The sequence below is a fragment of the Pelophylax lessonae genome, assembly GCF_965119305.1.
Source record: "Pelophylax lessonae genome assembly, chromosome: 5".
NCBI classification, from domain to species: Eukaryota; Metazoa; Chordata; class Amphibia; order Anura; family Ranidae; genus Pelophylax; species Pelophylax lessonae.
The window spans coordinates 484,615,718-484,635,317 of record NC_138772.1 but is presented as its reverse complement, the minus strand read 5'-3'; the positions used below and the strand labels follow the sequence as shown (position 1 = coordinate 484,635,317).

Below are 19,600 nucleotides of genomic sequence, written 5' to 3'. Positions count from 1 at the left end.
GGCAGGGGTTTTTGTGTGTCTGTTTGTATACTCTGTCGATCTTTTGCAACAAATGTGGCACACTAACCTTTTATTGAAATACACGATTGTCATATCTGCCTTAAAAGTACCATAAAGGGGGGGGGGTATGTATATTTGTTTCACTTATCCTAATACACTTATGGGATGACCTGGATGGACTTGTGTCTTTTTTTTTCAACCAGACAATTATGTTTACAGAATGTTTCAGTTTTGCTTCTTACCACTGGAATTAGACAGGTAAGCTCATAAGAACTTATAGCCTTTTTATCAAAGTGCATGAAATAAGAACAGTATGTGTATAAAGCCAGCATTTTATTTTAGTTTGTGGTTAGAGTAAAAAGTGGTTAAGACCAACTGCCATTTTTTTTTTTTTTGTACGTGTCCTGTCGGGGAGATTTCCCTCAACGTTCCATTCTTTCCTCACTAGTAGAACACTCATTTCTATTAGAAATTTACCCTCATATAATCATGTGGCAGCTGTAAAATGTTGGATTTCCCAATACTTTCTGTGCCAGAGAAAAGGTCACCAGGAAAAAACAGAGATGGTGAATCGCCCCCAATTTCATGTGTCTGCTTTTCTCACTGGCAGCAAGCACAATTTCAAATGTCTCTGCTTGTAGTAATTTCAAAAGTCCACCAGGCTTAAAAGAAAAAGACGAGTAACTAACATTATACACATAGCTGAAGACTCTGTCCTGCCTCTGTTTATCCAGGCTACCAGAAATGTGCCTCCTTAAAGGAAATGCGTAAAGTGTTTTAGTATTTTTTAAAATATTTACGTTTGATGCTACAAAAAATATACAATGTTTAAAACGTAAATTAATTCTTAAAAAAAAAATGAAACAAATATGTTTTATGTACAATTTTCAACTAATAGGTAGAACTTACAACTTATTATTACCTGGCTAATTCTAACAGTTTCCTAACAATGCTATAGCACCTTCTTATCATAGTCTACAACAAAATGGCCACCAAGTCTTCTTCTTCAAGGACAAATAAGTTTAGGTGTCCTCCAAGAATCCAAGAAGGGGGGGGGGGGTGGTCAGTGGTCATTTTGTTGTAGCCCATGTCTTAGAAATATGTCAAGACGTAGGAATGTAAACATAGGGAGTGTTTCGGCCAGGCTTCATGGGTGACAGAAAAGGACTATAGAAAAACTGAATTTTTGTAAAATCTTACAGTATAATTCCTTTCTCTGAGTCCTCCGACAGTCGCCGCCAACTCATACAGTCTTCACCAAAGGGTATTGACTTCCTCTCCACAGGAGTAGCTAGGCATAAGACCTGTTAAAAACAAAAGCATTAACATAGACACACCCATGGGGGCTGTCCCACTGGTCAATACCCCCCTGCCGTAAGCCATCCCAACTCAGTTTGGTAGCATAGCAGTAAGTGTACAAGAACCCCAAAAGAGGGACGGGGGCAGCGACTGTCGCAGGACTCAGAGAAAGGAATTTTACGGTAAGATTGTACAAAAATTCCATTTCTCTTACGTCCTCCGACAGTCGCCACCCATTCATACAGTCTTCACCAATGGGATGTCCCAAAGCAGTGTAGACATAAGGGGTGGGAGACGCAACCGTAGAAAAAGGCAAGGCAGTATCCCATCAGAGAAAGGAACCTTACACGAACAGTAAGAGAACCTTCTGGGCAACAGAAAAGGCTCAACAGGAGCAACCACCCAGGAAAGCAAATAACCAAGGGGATAAACAACCCCAACAGCCAGGGACCCCCAAAAAAAACAGGATCTCCTAAGGCACTGCCGCACATAGCACTTTGCGGCCAAAGGAGGCATCAGCTGATGCCAGAACATCAATTTTGTAGAATTTTGAGAAGGTGTGCACCGACGACCAAGTCGCAGCCTTGCACACCTGGGCCACCGAAGCCTGATGTCGGAAAGCCCAGGACGCACTCACCAACCAGGTGGAGTGCGCCTTTGCCGGGAAGGGTGGAACCCGTTCCTTCAAAGCATAGGCCTGAACAATCGTCTGTCTGATCCATTTGGCAACGGTCGCCGCAGACGCAGCCATACCCTTCCGAGGTCCCTCGGGAAGGACAAAGAGAGAATCCGATTTCCGAAAGGATTCAGTGGATGACAGGTAAACCCTGATCGCCCTGACAACATCCAAGGAATGCAAGGCAACCTCCTTAGGATGCTTGGGCTTCGCACAGAGCGAAGGTAGAACAATGTCCTCATTAAGGTGAAAGTCAGAAACCACCTTAGAAAGAAAGGACGGGTTAGGTCGCAAGACCACCTTATCCTTGTGAACCACCAGGTAATGAGAGCGGCAAGACAACGCCGACAACTCCGACACTCTGCGAGCCAAAGTAATCGCCACCAGAAAGGCAACCTTCTGAGACAGCAGAGGCAACGAGATCTCCCTAATGTTCTCAAAGGGATGACACTGTAGTACGGACAGAACCAGGTTCAAGTCCCATGGAGGTAAAGGCGCCCTCCGAGGAGGGGCCAAGTGATGCACACCTTGAATGAAGGTGCGGATCAAAGAGTGAGATGCCACAGGGCACTGGAAAAGAACAGCCAGTGCAGATACCTGGCCCTTAATCGTGGCCAACGCAAGGCGCTGGTCCACACCAGACTGGAGGAAAGCCAACACTCTTGCCACCAAGTATGAATGAGGAGAAAAGCCCCTGGACTCACACCAGGCAAAAAAAGCTTACCATGTACGGTAATAAATCTTACCAGACGAGGCTTTTCTAGCCTTAATTAAAGTAGGAATGACCTCTGAAGAGAGACCCCTGTCTCTCAGGACCTGGCTTTCAACAGCCACGCCGTTAAAGACAGCGACCGTGAAGCAGGATGGACGATCGGTCCCTGAAACAGAAGATCTTCCCGCATTGGGAGCCGCCAGGGGGGCTCGACAACTAGGTGAACGATGTCCGGGTACCAGGACCGGTGTGGCCAGTCCGGTGCCACCAGAATCACCAATGTCGGTTCCGATGCCAATCTGCAAAGGAACCTGGATAACAACTGAATCGGAGGAAAGGCATACAGCAGACGATACTGATGCCAAGGCGCCACCAGCGCATCTGAGGCGTCCGCCAGAGGATCCCGCGTTCTCGCCACAAACCTTTCCACCTTGTTGTTCAGCCGAGACGCGAACAGATCCACATCTGGGGATCCCCACTTCGCACAAAGCATTTGAAAGACCACCGGGTGTAGGGACCATTCCCCCTGGTCCAGGGTCTGGCGGCTCAGATAATCGGCCTGCCAATTCTCCACACCCGTAATGTGAACTGCCGAAATCACCGGGACATGAGCCTCGGCCCAAGACAGAATGCTGGTCACTTCCCGGGCCGCCCGGGCACTCCTGGTGCCCCCTTGGTGGTTGATGTAAGCCCCCGTGATGGCATTGTCCATCTGTACCCGTACAGGACGGCCCTGAAGTCGATCCGACCACTGGAAGAGACAAAGTTTGATCGCTCTCAATTCCAATATGTTGATTGGAAGGGAGGACTCCTCCTCCGACCAAGTGCCCTGGGCAGACAGGTTGCCCAGGACGCCACCCCAGCCCGATAGGCTGGCATCCGTGGTAATTACCGTCCACAGTAACGGTCGGAAGGATTTCCCTTCCAACACAGCCGGGGACTGAAGCCACCACAGAAGATCCATTCTGGTCTGGCGACTCAACGACACACTCAGATCCAGGCACTGAGGCAGTCTGTCCCACCTGGCCAGGATCTCCGCTTGGAGAGATCGCGTCTGAAACTGAGCAAATGGTATCGCCTCGGAGGCCGACACCATCAACCCCAGGGACCGCATGCAGGTACGGAGTGACGAAACTTTGCTGTCCCTGAGGGACCTAGGGTCCGGAGTTTGTCCTCAGGCAGAAACACCTTTGCTTGAGCAGAGTCCAGAACCATTACCAAATAGGGAAGACGAACCGAAGGAGACAATGTCGACCTCTGAACGTTGATGGTCCAACCGAACTCCTGGAGCGTCTGTACCGTTGTTGACAGTTCGTGCAACAGGCTCTGGCTGGCACTCGATCTTAACAGGAGATCGTCCAGATATCCCAAGACCGCAGTGCCCTGTGCTCGCAACAGGCGCCAGCATTTTGGTAAAAACCCTTGGAGCCGAAGCGAGACCAAAAGGTAACGCTACGAACTGATAGTGGTCCTCCGCGATGGCGAATCGGAGGTACCTCTGATGACCCTCCAAAATGGGGAAGTGCAGGTACGCATCCTTCAGGTCGATAGAAGCCAGGAATTCCCCTGGACTCAGGGAGGCCACCACCAAACGGAGAGATTCCATGCGGAACTTTCTAACTCGCACGAAGCGGTTCAGAGCTTTTAAGTCCAGAATCGGACGCACCTTGCCCTCCTTTCTGGGTACAGTGAACAGAGTCGAGTAGAACCCCCGAAATCTGTCCAGATGAGGCACCGGGACAACCACCCCCTGGGCAAGGAGGTCCAGCACCGCCCAATGCAGGTCTCGTAAAAGCTCTGGGGTCAAATGAAGATTTGAGGGAAAGAATCTGTCCACCGTCCGCGAAAGGAATTCGATCTTGTATCGAACCCACCTGTCTAGAATTTGGAGCAGCCAAGGTTGGAGGAAACCGCGCAAACGTCCCCCCACCCCTGAAATGGGTGAGGGCGCCCCTTCAGGCAGAGGCGGACTGACTTGCCGCACCGGCGTGGCCAGACTTTCTCTGGCCACCTTGGCCCTTGGAAGGTTTGCCCTTGTTCTGTGCCTTGAAGGCACGAAAGGACCCCTGATTAGGTTTAAAGGCGGGACCCCACTTACCGCGAAAAGACTTGTTTTTCGGATTCTGGGGCAACAAAGTGCTCTTGCTCCCAGTGACTCCTTTAACCAAAGTATCCAGGGCCTCCCCAAAAAGGCGAGACCCCGCATAAGGAAAATCAGCCACCGTTTTCTGTGATGTCTGGTCGGCCGACCAGCTCTTCAACCAGATCAGGCGACGGTTAAGCACCTCGACGCTGGACAGGCGCGCAGCCAAAGGGGCCTCATTCAAGGCTGCATCGCACAAATACATGACCCCTTGATGAATTTAGTCCACCATCTCCAGCGTGGCAGGAGGGGCAGAATCAGTCACGAGAGTGCGTCTAAGCACCTTAGTCCAATCCGCCACCGCCTGAGCCACCATGACAGAGGCGAAAATAGGTTTTAGCATGGAACCTGACACCATGTAAGCATGGCGGGCAAGGGATTCCAACCTCCTGTCCGTAGGACCCCAGAACACCGGGGAAACTTCAGTGGGAACCAGGGTGGCCTTGTTTAATACGGCCACAGTGTGATCCACCTGGGGAGCCACGCACCAGCGCCAATCCGTAGGAGACGCAAAGGGGTACAGCAGTTGAAACCGTTTTGGCACCGTGAAGGGGCGTTTCAAGCTGCGCCATTGTTCATTCACCGTGTGATGAAACTCAGCGGGGCAGGGAAAAACCTGCGCCGTCTTGCGGGTCCTATGTGTACCAAAAGAGGACACAATGCCCGGAGGATTGGGCTCATCCTCCAGATGTAGTGTTTCCTTTACAGAAATAATTAACTGATCCATAGCTGCGCATTCTTCAGGTGACCCAGGGGGAGAATCATCTACCCCCTCCACCTCCGCCCCTCCCTCAGACCCTAGCGGGTCTTGAGAAGAGCGAGACCCCGAAAGGGGCACGCCACCTACAGCAACCACATCACCTTCTGATCAGAAGAGAAAGAGATCTTAGACCTTTTTCTAGCAGCCCATTCAGTCATCAGCACCTCCATGTTGGACACTAAAGTTGCCACCACAGCAGCCAAATTAGTCAGGGCGGGGGATTCAGAAGAACTGGGGTCCCCCACCAAGGCTGGAGGGAATTTGCTGTCCTGAGATTCCATTGCAGAAAATAAATTTTCCCAAGGTACTGGCCCTTTAAGAGCGCCGCGGACCCCGCAGCACACCGCTAAATAGACTGTGTACACAGACCCCCCGCAGGGACAAAACTGAGCCAGAAAGGATAAAACAGAGGAATATGGAAAGGACAGTCTGCAGAGCCCCACAGAGTGTTACCACACCGATCGCTGCTCCAGAGGAAAAGGAAGTGAGGTCGCCAGAGACTGAACTATAAGCTGCAGGCTAAGGGAAAATGGCTGCCCATAGGAAGTAATGGGAGGCTGCGGCAAGATGGCCGCCGACATGTGCACAGAACGATCTGTTGCCACACACAAGATGGCGCCGGAGGGCGCCAAAATCACTACATAGAAAACTGTGTAAAAAGCCCATAGTGAAGCCAGACATGCTGCCCCCACCCAAAATGGCAGACCGGCGGTTTTCAACCCGCAGCGGCCGCCGCACACACTGTCTGCACCTCCAAAACACCGAAGTGACACAGGAGAGGGGCCCCCAAGCACATACAGCGCCAGCAGTGAAAATAAAAAGACCCCCACAGGGATCGCATCAGGGAGCCCCAACAAACGCACAGACATGAGGGGATACCACAGCACACAGGACTGCCAGCCCCAGACAGAGGCCCCACACAGAGAGTACTTACCTGTACCGGATGGCGTGGGGCGCCTCTCATCAAAAACAGAAAACTGCTGCCCTCAGATGACAGGGGATGCCGTCAGCCAAAACGCAGGACACCACAGAATATAGATAAAAGTCCAGTGGGGTAGCTACCTCACAGGCTGCATCCCTGCGAACAGGGATGGGTCGTTCGTAATGACAGGGCGAACACATGGCTGAACGCTCGATGGCGGGCTGGGGATCCATCTGACCCTCTGCCCTGGAGAACCAGGGCGACCAGTCCGATTCCCAGCTCCGCAAAATCCATCTTCTTCCAAAGATCCGACTAAACTAAAGCTGACAAAATAAACAGCTAGTAAAGCAAAGAAAAAACATTTTTGCAATTAAAAATCACAAAAAAAGATTAGAAGGCTGAGACTGTAGCCCGAGCACAGGGAAGCCTATCTACTCCTAAAGCTAGGCAGAAGACAAACTGAGTTGGGATTGCTTACTGCAGGGGGGTATTGACCAGTGGGACAGCCCTCATGGGTGTGTCTATGTTAATGCTTTTGTTTTTAACAAGTCTTATGCCTAGCTACTCCTGTGGAGAGGAAGTCAATACCCATTGGTGAAGACTGTATGAGTGGGCAGCGACTGTCGGTGGACGTAAGAGAAACCTTGCCTAGGCCAGTTGATGTAAAAGGTGTACTGAGTCTTAAAAAAAATAAAAATGTACACATATTTCTGCAATGAAAAGGTGTTTGCGTATTATTATTATGTATTTTTTTCTTTTTTGGAGCCTGCAGAGCATTGCACCTACGATTAGCAGATCACGGGAGCAATGTCAGGCTCCTGCAGAATGTCAGTATAGCAGTCTGCCTATAACTCCCACATGGGCAGAGAGTTACTGGAGAGCAGGAAGAACAATGACCCACAAGAGCGTTCACCTGTGACCTTGCAGTTTATTGAAAACTACAAGCCATCTGTCGCAGTGGTAGATGGTAATTTTAGTTCAATCATTCACAGATCGCTGTGAATGATGAATGGCGTGGCTGTGTGGGCGGAGCCCTGCACGGCTGCACTCTTTTTAAATTGTGACAGCTGGTGCAGGGAGAAGATCCTCTGACCGCTGTCACAGTGTAGTATTGGAGAGGCGCAGGAAGGAATTTGGGTGCAACATGTTACCAAACATGACCTTATCTTTTAAAGCTGAAATGTGGCTCTGATATGTATTTAGTAATGGAAAGTTTTTTTTAACTCCCTGACATGCACCAAAGAAAAAGGCAGCTAGAATTTGATTTGTTGGCAGCACCTGCCCTATTTGATTTTTTTTTTTTGTGGTTGTTATTTTATTATCAGCTCTTTTCATATAACTTGCTCACATCTTTCTCGTGGACAAAGGAGGTGGACCAGAATGAAAAGCTGAACACAAAAGTGTTGTGATGGATTAGTTCTGTCGTTGAATTAGGATGTTTGCAGATGTTTTACAAGTGGACAGCACACTCTTCACATTCTCATCAACACTTACCTCTGTTGTGGTCCCAATATCAGCAGATGGGCTGCATGTGCTGGTATCAGGAGGTGCAGTGCCAATGCTGCTTCTGATTGGAGAGCTAGGAGCAGCACCCGATGAGGACTCAAAGTACACGGAGGACTGGTACAACACTCCCTTCTTCTGAATCCTCTCCCATACTATGCTCATGGTGTCTGACAGTTGGTATAATAACTCCACCTGGAAATAAGACACACTTTCATGTTACTTCAGAGAAAAAAAAAAAAAAAAAGCTACTGGAAAATGTAATAACCAAACACTGTGAAATGAAAATAAAATCAGATCTGTAATCCAGCAATGCACTAAAGGTTTCCTCCCCATACAGTATGTCAATGCAAGGGCTCTGGTGAAACTGAATACTCCCTTAATGGAAGACTTCATATAAAGGTGTGAGTAATAAAGTGAAAACCTGACTCTCACAGGAATTGGACTCTTATACATTAAAAAAAAAAGTAAAAAAAAACAGTTTTGATGGTTTTGGGAAGAGTTAGAAGCTCTATAAGAGAACAGTCCTCACTTCCTGTCTCTGGGACCACAGTACAGAGAAAATGGTGGTAAGAACCTCCTTAAAAGAGACACAGCCAGCAGGATAAATTCAAAGGTTCTAATCCTTCACCACACTGGCAGTAAAACTATTCAAACGCTTTAGAGACAGTTGTATAAACACCCTCTAATGGTAATTAACAAAAGTAAAACGCCTCATCATATCTATTGAATACAGTTGGGGAACCTTTCATGCCACCCTAAAGGCTAAGTTCACCTTTAAAGTGTCATTACACCCACAGCCCATCATTCACATGCCTGATAAAGCAACATAGCAATAGAAGAAACTGTAGATATGTTTTTCTTATTCTACACTATGGTCACGTGATGTCCTTTCACTTGGCCACACAAAATGGATTGGTACTGTTGTCGTCATGTGGGGCAGGATTGCAAGGGAGGGGGAGCTGTCATTCAAAGAGATTGAACCACCACGCAAGCAAAAAAGTCACATGGAGGGCTGGAGGAGGAAAGAGAACAGTAAATCTCAGCATAGATGCACTGGCAATGAGGCCAGGTCTTAATGCTCCGTTCACATCTAGGCGTTTTTGGGCCATTTTTTGCTCTAAGCCTCAGCTCAAAAAATGCCCTAAAAGACAAATGCCATTAATTTTAATGGCGCCTGTTCATATCTGAGCATTTTGTAGCCTTAAGCAAAATGCCCATTGCTCAAAGAAGTACATGAGCTTCTTTTTTGGCAGATTACAGGCGTTTTTATTTTTTTATTGGTCACTTGTCATCCTAAAAACAGCTGCAAAAAAACGCTGCAAAAACACCTGTAAAACGCCCGAAAAACGCCTGTAAAAAAAGCAACGCCTAGATGTGAACATAGCCTTAGAAAGAATGAAGAGATGCACAATAGAAAGCTTCACACAGGCAGAAGACTAAAATAACTATCTAAAATAAATATTGTGGGTTTAACTTATTAAGCTCCGTAAAGTTTTACTCCCTTCACGACCAGGCTCTTTTCTGCTAGTGCTGCACTACTTTAACTGATAATTGTGTGGTAATATAACACTGTACCCATATTATATTTATATCTTTTTTTTTTTTACACAAATAGAGCTTTATTTGGTGGTATTTATTCACCACTGGGTTTTTTTTATTTATTAGAAAAAACAAAAACAATACATTTTATACTTTCTGCTATAAAACATAATCAATATATATTTTTTTTTTTTTAAATCCCATTTCTTCATAAATTTAGGCCAAAATGTATTCTCCTACATATCTTTGTTAAAAAAGAAATTCCGATAAGCGTATATCAATTGATTTGTGTGGAAGTTATAGTATCTACAAATGATGGTATACATACTGGAATTTTTATTTATTATTTTTTATACTAGTAATAGCGGTGATCAGCGACCTATAGTCGGACCGTGATAGTGTGGCGGTCAATCTGATACTAACTGATGCTGGGGGGGGGGGGGACTGACTGACTAACTGACATCACCAATGGCACTAATACAGTGATCAGTGCTAATAATATACACTGTCACTGTACTAATGACACTGGCTGGGGAGGGGATAACATCTAGGGGGATCAAGGGACAAATGTGTTCTCTGTGTAGAATGTTTATTTTACAGAGCGATGTGCCTGTTTTAACTCCCTGCTCCTGTGTTGGACCCAACGGGTCCTGGCCATAAATCATTGAGCGGGGCCTGCTGATCAGCCTGCACTGCACCGAATGACAGCTCAGGTTTCAGAAAGAAAGCGCCAACGTACAGGTATGTTACGGTGCCTGTACGAGCCACCCCACTGCTGTATATGCATTGCAGCGGGTTGGCAAGTGGTTAATGGCAATTTACTAAAAATTTATATTTGCACATATTTTGTTAGGTGAAAGAATTGGCATTTATTATTTTTTTATGCAGGAGCCTGCAACGTATTAAACCTCCAAACAGCAGAACACAGGTGCAATGTCAGGCTCCTGCACACTCTCCCTCCAGCCTTCAGCTGGTACCTCCGTACCGGCTTTCAGTCAGAAAGCTATAGGAAGACTCAATGGACTACAAATACACTAATCAGCACACTCATAATCTTTTGAGAACTACAAGTCTGTTTGCTGAGGTGGCAGATAGGACTTGTAGTTTATTCATTTACAGTATGTTACAGTGGCTATGAGGAAATTATCCCCTGCCCACTGTCACAGTGGAAGGGGATCAGTGGGTGAGCGGGGAAGGCATTGAAACAGGTTACATGCTACACCCTAAATACGGGTGTTAACATGTTCCTTAAAGTGAACGTATCCTTTAAATTACTTAGCATAGCAGAATAAAAGCTGGCAATGCAGGCACACTTCATTTCATATGAAATAATTATATTTCACCAGTGGAATATACTGTATACAGCAAATGGAATGTAATAATTTAAAGCGGTATTAAACCAAAAAAACATATTGTACTATACCATTCCCTAGATGTGGTGGTTGCATTTGTTTTCTATTTTAGGCTTTTTTCCCCCTCTATTTTCACCTGGTGATCTGGCCAGTAACACGCCTCCAGTGTTAGAGTGCCCCCTATTCTGGATAAAGGAGCAAAAGAGACACCTTTGGACAGCAGCACTGTCAGTCTGGGGGGGAAGGGCGTGTTAGATTCACTTGCAGAATTAGATACACTGACAAAATAAAGCCAAACTTTTTAAACTATTACAGCAGTTTTTTTCTCTTGGAATAAAGGTTTTGCAAACAAAAATATAAGCTGATCATTGTAAGCAGCCCTGTCAGTGGTAAATGGTTTGTCTTAACTCATTAACTGCTACATCTGCAGGACAGCTGGTTCTGTTGAAAAACATACATACAGTGCCTTGCGAAAGTATTCGGCCCCCTTGAACTTTGCGACCTTTTGCCACATTTCAGGCTTCAAACAAAGATATAAAACTGAAATTTTTTGTTAAGCAAAAGGTGGCAAAACAAAGTATTAACTTAAGGGGGCTGAATAATTTTGCACACCCAATTTTTCAGTTTTTTATTTGTTAAAAAAGTTTGAAATATCCAATACATTTTGTTCCACTTCATGATTATGTCCCACTTGTTGTTGATTCTTCACAAAAAAGTTAGTTTTATATCTTTATGTTTGAAGCCTGAAATGTGGCAAAAGGTTGCAAAGCTCAAGGGGGCCAAATACTTTCGCAAGGCACTGTACTAGCAGGAACATGGGGTAAAAATAAAGAAAGCCTAAAATGAAAACCAATGTAGCCACCACATCTAAGAATTGGTAATCTGCAGTATAATAAAAGTTTTGGATTTAAAACTGCTTTAAAGCAGTACTAAACTCAGATTTTTAATGCTTACCTGTAGGTACTGTGTGAATTTCTCCTAAACTTGCGCCATTTAGGTGATTTTCACATTGGATCCAGCCGATGACTTCACTGTGCATGCACAGTTTACCCTGAATGCAGCCAGAGTTGTGCCATGTTAGTGACTCCTGTGTGCATGCGTCAGAGTAACATCATTGTGGCCCAGCCATTCAAACAGCCAGGGAGCGTGAACTCAGAAGAAAGACCAGGTAAAAATGGAAGCGCAGGAGCGGTGACAGCTCAGTCTCAAACCATCGCAAAGGTAAGTCTGTCATAAAAAAGTGCCAGTATGCAATGCATACTAGCTCAATATGGCATGAACATGCAGGGGGCCCAATTAAAAAAAACTTTACTACCGCTTTAAGACTTGCTAAAATGCCAAAATTATAGAGATGGCATTGTACTTGAAAATGTTGGCTGCACCACCACTTGCTGTTGAAATCTGGTATTGCAGCTTTTACCTTTGAATTGTGCTCTATAAATCCCATGATCTAATGTAGAAAGACCTTATTACTCAGAGTGAATATACAACTGTATACTGCAAGGTACCCAATTGTATCTACAATGGGGTAGTAGGAGACGGGTAGTCACTGTGCAAAGAGGTCAGACAAAAAACAAAAAAGAAACAGAAATCTAAAACCATACATTAAAAAAACTCCAGCTAGATTAATTACGCTGCAATGATGTGGATGTCTGACAGGGTGAAGGGCAGATAAAGAGAAATGGAAAGCCTTTAAAACAGATAATAAACACAAAAAAGCAAGAGAGCACAGGGTGTGGAAGAATGCTGGGAACCAAACTGCATTGATAATCTTTACAAAGAAAACATTTTGGCAATAACTTGAATTCTGAAGTGATAGGGAGTGATTGCCGGTTGCTTCTAGAGATGGGAAGAGTTTATAAAGTAAATATATAAACACAAGTCAAGCCAAACCAATAAGACTGCTGGAAGAGAACTGTCCACAACCCACTTTTGTACATCACTGAGATTTGTCTGCTCAATGTTTACAGCACAGACTGTTCAGCTTGCGGATAATTTAACTGCATTGGAAGATATCTGCAGACAGCTTTCTAAACAAGTATCAAATGCAGAATTTACACTGTATACGGCACTGAATTTGCTGCATTTCACAATATGGCTATAAACAAAATTGTGAGGACTAGGCCTAGAACTTGACCACAGCTAGATGCTGGCTATACTGCCTGTGGATATATGCGGCCATCTGAGGTTTTATAAACTGAACAGATGCTAGGGAAAAAAAAAAAAAAGGACAATGTCCAGCAGATGGTAAGCTAATTTTTCTTGATTTTCCTGTGCAATGGAAGCTGTCAACAGTGAGGGTTGGAACAATTTAAATAAAACACTGCTTGAATGTTCTATGCATTTGCTTCTTATGTGCTTTGCATAGCTCTAAGCCATATAATTAGCATCCTATGCATCTATCAACAGGAGCCTTTCTTGTTTGATTTACAGTGTAGTTATACAGTAAGAATGTGTGAAATGCAGTTTTTCCTGGCCAAAAGATGAATTTTGCAAGGCGTGATTAAGAGGCAGTTCTGATAAGTCTAAACACAGGCAAGGCAATTATTGCTGCCTATTCTATTCTCCAGGCAGTTACAATGACAAGTATCAGCAGTAGGAGAGACTATGCAAAGGAATGGGGAAGGGGATGGAGATGAGGATGGGGATGGAAATGGGGATGGGAATGGGGATGGAAATGGGGATGGGAATGGGGATGGAAATGGGGATGGAAATGGGAATGGGGATGGGAATGGGGATGGGAACGGGAATGGGGATGGCAGCATCAACAGAAGCAATGTTTTTTTTGTTTTACTAAGACCCAGTGCTTACAAGTAATTTACAGGAAAGTTTACTAAAAGTCTGCTTATGTTACCAATTTATCGTTTTTTATGCTAATATTAACTAAATCAGAACATCAGCAACAGAAAAACTAACAATTCAGAAAAGGAAGATAGGCTGTCTTGTTAAAGTGGATCTATACTGTGTTAAATGACAAAATTTCCCTCGTCTCATCATAAAACCCTAAAACAAAAATTGGTAAAAAAAAAAAAAAAAAAGGCGTACATAAATACCTATCCTGAATAAATTTTGGCACCCAACTCCCTGTGATTGGTCATAGGACCTCAGCTAAGGAGAAGGATCAGGGAGCAGACAGCACAACTGGCAAGTGATTTTCTAATGGTGGGTATTTCTATGCCCTTTTAACTTCCATATACAGTATATGTAGTGTGACAGAAGGTATTACGGTTAGATAGGTCATCATACGTCTGCTTCTAGGGATTAGACCACACAAAACAAGGCAGGCCCGCGTGTTGCTGGTGGAGTGAAGGATAGCCCCACTTTTGTGGCTAAGGGGATTACCCATGACACTTGTCTTATAAAGTACCCTGGATTCGTTTTGGGATTGCCTGCCTCATATGGACAGCCAATTATGCTAAGGCTCAATTACCATCGCTACAGAATGTGAGAGTGATGTCCCTACAATATGAATATATTGAGCTGTATGCTAGTTATTGATATCGATAGGATTAATGGAACGCTATAGTGGATTCATATCGGTGTAGCTATTTCAGTCTGGAGCTGTCTCTGTCTATTGGCCTTGGATGTCTGCCCTTCAGCGTACGTGGTCCGTCTGGTCTCTGATGTAGTGGGAAATATCAGTCTGTTTTGGTTTCTCTGGCTTTGAGGAAGCCTTGCTGCGAAACGCGTCGGCTTGCTGGGGACCCCTAGACCGTGCAATATAGAGACCACTACCATCTATTGATACAGTAGTATCGGCACTCCTAATTGGGAGTATATTTCTACACATGCGGTTTTTTCCTGTGTGTTCTTTTTAATATAGGTCTATGTGATTTTATTCTTTGTTTTTCAATAAAACATGTAGTTTATGCAACAATTGTGTTAAGAGTTGTGATCCTCCCCCTCCCATTGGCCTCCATAAAGCCCCAACTTTTTCTTTCCTACTTTGACACACAAAACAAATATTTTGCTTTTAATAGATGTTGGCAAGCTAAATCACCTACCAGCCTCTCACTTCTGTAGGGAACTCCCATACTGGATCCATACACCTTTTTCCCAGTTTGACAAACCTACCATTGTAATCATAAGGGGGTCTCACTTTTTGCATTATAGGAAATGCAGCAATGTCTGTGGGATTCCATCACAAGGGAGACACTACAGAACTTCCACTAAGGGAGTCTTCTCATTGAATAGGTTATTGGTGTAGTCCAATTTATCCATTTAACCGGTTGCCGACCGCCGCAAGTACATATACTGCGGCGGTCAGCCCCGGCCACTAGCCTGTCACTAGCTTGTGAGCCAATAGCGGGCGAGCGCGCGCCCGCCCCGGCTCCTTCCCTAACAAGTCAGTGCGTGTGACCGTTCGCCGTGAAGGGAGAAAGGCAGGCGGCTAATGTAAACAAAGCCGCCCGGTCATTCTCCCCTGTGTAAAAATGGAGATCACACGGTTCTACTATGTAGGACCGTTGATCTCTGTTCTTACACCAGTAGCCATGTCCAATCACAGTTAGAAACATGACTCAAAATACCCCCTCCTGGTCAGGAAGGGGGTAAAATCTTCCGGGGCTTAAGTGGTTAAGTCAACTGAAAAAGGAGCCTTAAAACACGCATCAAAATGTGTCCAAAATTCATCAATAACTGCATATTAACACGTGAATGAGCTTTTTTTTTTTTTTTGAAAAAGATTTTTATTGAAGTCCAACTCAGGCACACAGTGCAACAGAAACATTACATAACCAGCATAGCACAACAGCCTCCAAGGGGTAAACATCCAGAAACAAAAAATGTTCCATAACACATATGGTATACAGTAAAAAAGGCAAAAACCCCTCAGACAGCCGCCGATCAGCTCGCACTAACCATGCGCCCAGTAGGACCCCAAGTTTTGCATTTTTAAAGAAAAACAACATCCCGGAACCCCCCACCCCCCAGCCCAGAACCAAGAACCAGGCCTCCCCACCCACACTCCCTTAGGAGGAGCAGGCGAGCTGGCCATCTGAACAAACCCCCCACAGGTGACAACCCAGAGAAACCCCCCATACCAATCCACCAGGTCCATGGCAGAGCACACCAATCACTCAACAGTCACACATCAGGGGAATGATCTAAGCCTCAATCCGCCCCCCATATCGCTCCAGACCCATCCTAACCATTAACCTACGGTTCCACTAAAGTAGCCTCCGAGTCCACCCATCGGTACCACACCTTCCTAAACTTCTTAGGTGACCCCCTAGCCTCATAAGTCATCCTGTACAGTACAATGTCGGCATTCACCACCCGTATCCACATCCCAAGAGTCAACTCCGCAGTATAGATCCAACTCCTGGCGATCAATTTCCTAACGCAGAAAAAAAGAATGCGGAGAAACAGCTTGGTGGCCATATCTAGACCCTCCACCTCCACGACCCCCAGTAAACACACCAGGGGAGAACAAATATTCGGGAGACCAAAGCTATCCGCAATAAATTTCGTAACCTGAGACCACAGTGGTCGCACCTTAGGGCAGTCCCAGACCATATGCAGAAAGGAGCCTCGATCTCCCGAACACTTGTGGCACAAATCAGTATCCCTCTTACGCATAGAGAACAGACGAACCGGAGTATAGTAGGTCTGGTGTAGATATCTCAGCTGTATCATCTTGTCGGTCGAAGAAATAACCGTGCCCAAATAATTCTCCAATACCTCCTCCCACTGCTCCTCGGTCAAGTCAGGAATAAAGGTCACCCACCTAGCCCTGGCCCTATCCACTGCCCCAGAACCCCCAGGACACAGCGCCCCGTAGTATCTGGAAATCCGTTTCATCGGCTCCGGATCCATTAACAGAGCTTCGAGCGAGGGGTTAGTCAAAACCACAACCCCCCCCCCAAACTGCACCCGCACCGCGTGCTGAAGTTGTAAGTACCTGAAGCGCCACGTCCCGGGGATCCCAAAGGTCTCCCTCAGCTGTGTGAAGGACACCAACCTACCCTGATAGAAGAGCTGATGTAGGTACTTCAGACCATATCTAGCCCAACTACCCCCATCTTGCATACGGACAAACTCCTTCAGCGCCGGATTAAACCACAAAGGGCTATTCGGCGAAGTCACCAAAGAATCGTCCCCGATCCGCGCGGCACAAAGCCGAAAGATTTTCCCCGGCAAACGCATCACCGACCCCAGGTCCCGCCCAGGAGCCCCCCCCCCGATATAGGACATTAATCAGCGATTCAAAGGAGGAGGCCAGGGCCGCCTCCACCTCAACCGCTGCGTTAGGCACCTGCGGAAAATATCTCCAATGTAGGAAGACCAGCTGCGAAGCAAAATAATAAGAACGCAGATCCGGCACCGCCAGTCCCCCTCTCGCCACCGGGCATTTGAGCACCGACAAGGCCACTCTAGAAGGTTTATTACCCCAAAGCAGAGTAGTAAGAATAGCATCTATCCTCCGGAACACCCCTCTAGGAACATAGACCGGGGCATTAGAGAGTACATACAAAAATTTGGGCAAAAATATCATTTTAAAAATGTTAACTCTGCCCAGCAGCGAGAGGGGGAGCGACCGCCACCGCTCCACTCTATCCCTAAAAGCATTCACTATCGGAACAAGATTATTCTCCAGAAACCTGGAGATCGGGAGCTGAAACACAATCCCCAAGTACTTAAACGAATCGGTCAAAGGGATGGGGCACCCAGCCGGAGCCACAACCCCTTCGTCCAAGGGAAACAAGGAAGATTTGGTCCAATTGATACAAAAGCCCGAGAACTCCCCGAACTCCTGAATCACTCGGATGGCATAATTCAAAGAAGGCCCCGGATCCTGCAAATACAAGAGCATGTCATCCGCATATAGAGAAACGCGCTCTTCCATGTGACCCACTCGCAAGCCACGAAAGACCATACTCTCCCTCAACCTCATAGCCAAAGGTTCCATAGCCAGGGCGAACAGCAGGGGCGACAAAGGGCACCCCTGCCTGGTCCCCCTATGCATCCGGAAAGATTCAGAGATCTGCCCATTCACCCTAACCCTCACCGTAGGCTCTGTGTACAATAACCGCACCCACGACCGAAAGATAGGGCCAAAACCGTACGCCTCCAACACCCTAAAAAGATATTGCCATTCGACGGAGTCGAAGGCCTTTTGTGTATCCAGAGAAGCCACAACCCTCTCCCCAACCACGTCGTGTTTTGCCTGAAGGTTAACAAAAAGTCTCCGCACATTCATTTGCGCACATCGCCCCGGCATAAACCCCGTCTGATCCGCCTTAACCAATTTCAGGATAACCGTCTGTAACCTTAAAGCCAGGACCTTCGCCAAAATTTTGGTGTCTACATTAATCAGCGAGATTGGTCTGTACGCCCCACATTCCCGGAGATCCTTCCCGGGTTTCGGAATAAGGACCACCAGCGCTTCCCTCATAGAAGGGGGAAGAACCCCACCCTCCCTCGCAGAGTTAAACAGAGACAGCAAACGGGGAGACAAGACATCCCGGAAGGTGTGATACCATTCCGACGGCAGACCGTCCAAGCCGGGGGATTTCCTGGGGGAGAAGGACGCAACTGCCTTCTCAATCTCCCCCACCGAAAACCCCCTATCCAAAAAGCCCCTGTCCTCCTCCGACAACTGCGGGAACTCAACACCCTGCAGATAATCATCCAGCTCCGACTGCTCCCTAATCGAGCAGGACTTGTACAAGTCCTCATAATATTTGGCAAACTCCCGGAGGATACCAGCAGGATCCGTCACCTCCCGTCCCTGTTCCCCCAGAACACACCCCACATGCACCGGAACCCGATCCGAGCGGGCCAGGAAAGCCAACAATCGCCCATTTTTGTCCCCAAACTCAAATACCCTCCTCCTCTGGGCCAACATCGTCCTAGTCGTCTGGTCAGTCAGGAACAGTTGTAAGTCCCTAGTCGCCTGTCTCCACCTAAGCAACCCAGCTGGGTCTGGAGCATCCACATAGTGCTCTTCCGCCCCGGAAACTTCCAACTCCTTCTCCACCCTCGTAGAGGCCAGCTGACGTTTAAAACTTTTTAATTCAGTCATGTAAACCCCCCGCAAAGTAGCCTTAAACGCCTCCCATTGAAGCGGGACCTCCCCATACCCCCCATTCTCCCCCCAATAGGCAGCTATGGCTTTGGAACAGGCTATTTTTATGTATTCCTCCTGCAACCAACTGGCCTCCATCCTCCACTGACGAACCCCTTCCCGAAAACCCACCCGAAGAGTGAGGGCCAGGGGGGAATGATCCGAGTGAACTCTAGGCAAATATTCCACCGAGTCCACCAGGCCCAACCCCGCCTCTTCAGCAAGTACCGTGTCCACCCGAGACAACGATTTATGCGTCTCCGAGTAGCACGAGTACTCTCTAGCCAACGGGTGCGCATATCTCCACACATCCCGAAAGCCATAAGTGGTCAACCACCCCGCAAGGGGGGCCGGAGAACCAGCCACAGCTCTCAGCCTGTCTAGGTCAGGATTCGAGACAGCATTGAAATCCCCCATAAAAAACACCAGACCCTCCGCCACCTCCATAGCTGCTTGAAATATCTCGTCAAGGAGAGCCAGGGAGAATGGAGGAGGCAGATACACATTCACAATAGTTAGCACCCTCAGGCAAACCTTAAAAACCAGAATGACATATCTCCCAAACACATCCGTTTTAACAGTGCGCACCGTTATGGGCAACGCTTTTGTAACTAAAATGGAGA

At 46.7% G+C, this 19,600-nt stretch overlaps 1 protein-coding gene and 1 long non-coding RNA gene across 4 annotated transcripts in view; one reads left to right on the top strand and one right to left on the bottom strand.

The window, feature by feature from the left end:
- Positions 1-19,600, top strand: part of LOC309555764 — a 1,250,709-nt gene that overhangs the window by 262,444 nt on the left and 968,665 nt on the right. The gene's annotated exons all lie outside the window — the stretch shown is intronic.
- Positions 1-19,600, bottom strand: part of VPS13B (vacuolar protein sorting 13 homolog B) — a 1,502,642-nt gene that overhangs the window by 687,910 nt on the left and 795,132 nt on the right. For all 3 annotated transcript variants that reach the window (XM_082257852.1, XM_082257851.1, XM_082257853.1), the window contains exon 25: positions 8,007-8,210. In XM_082257852.1, the coding sequence (XP_082113978.1) occupies positions 8,007-8,210 (204 nt within the window). The remainder of the gene's footprint in view (positions 1-8,006; positions 8,211-19,600) is intronic.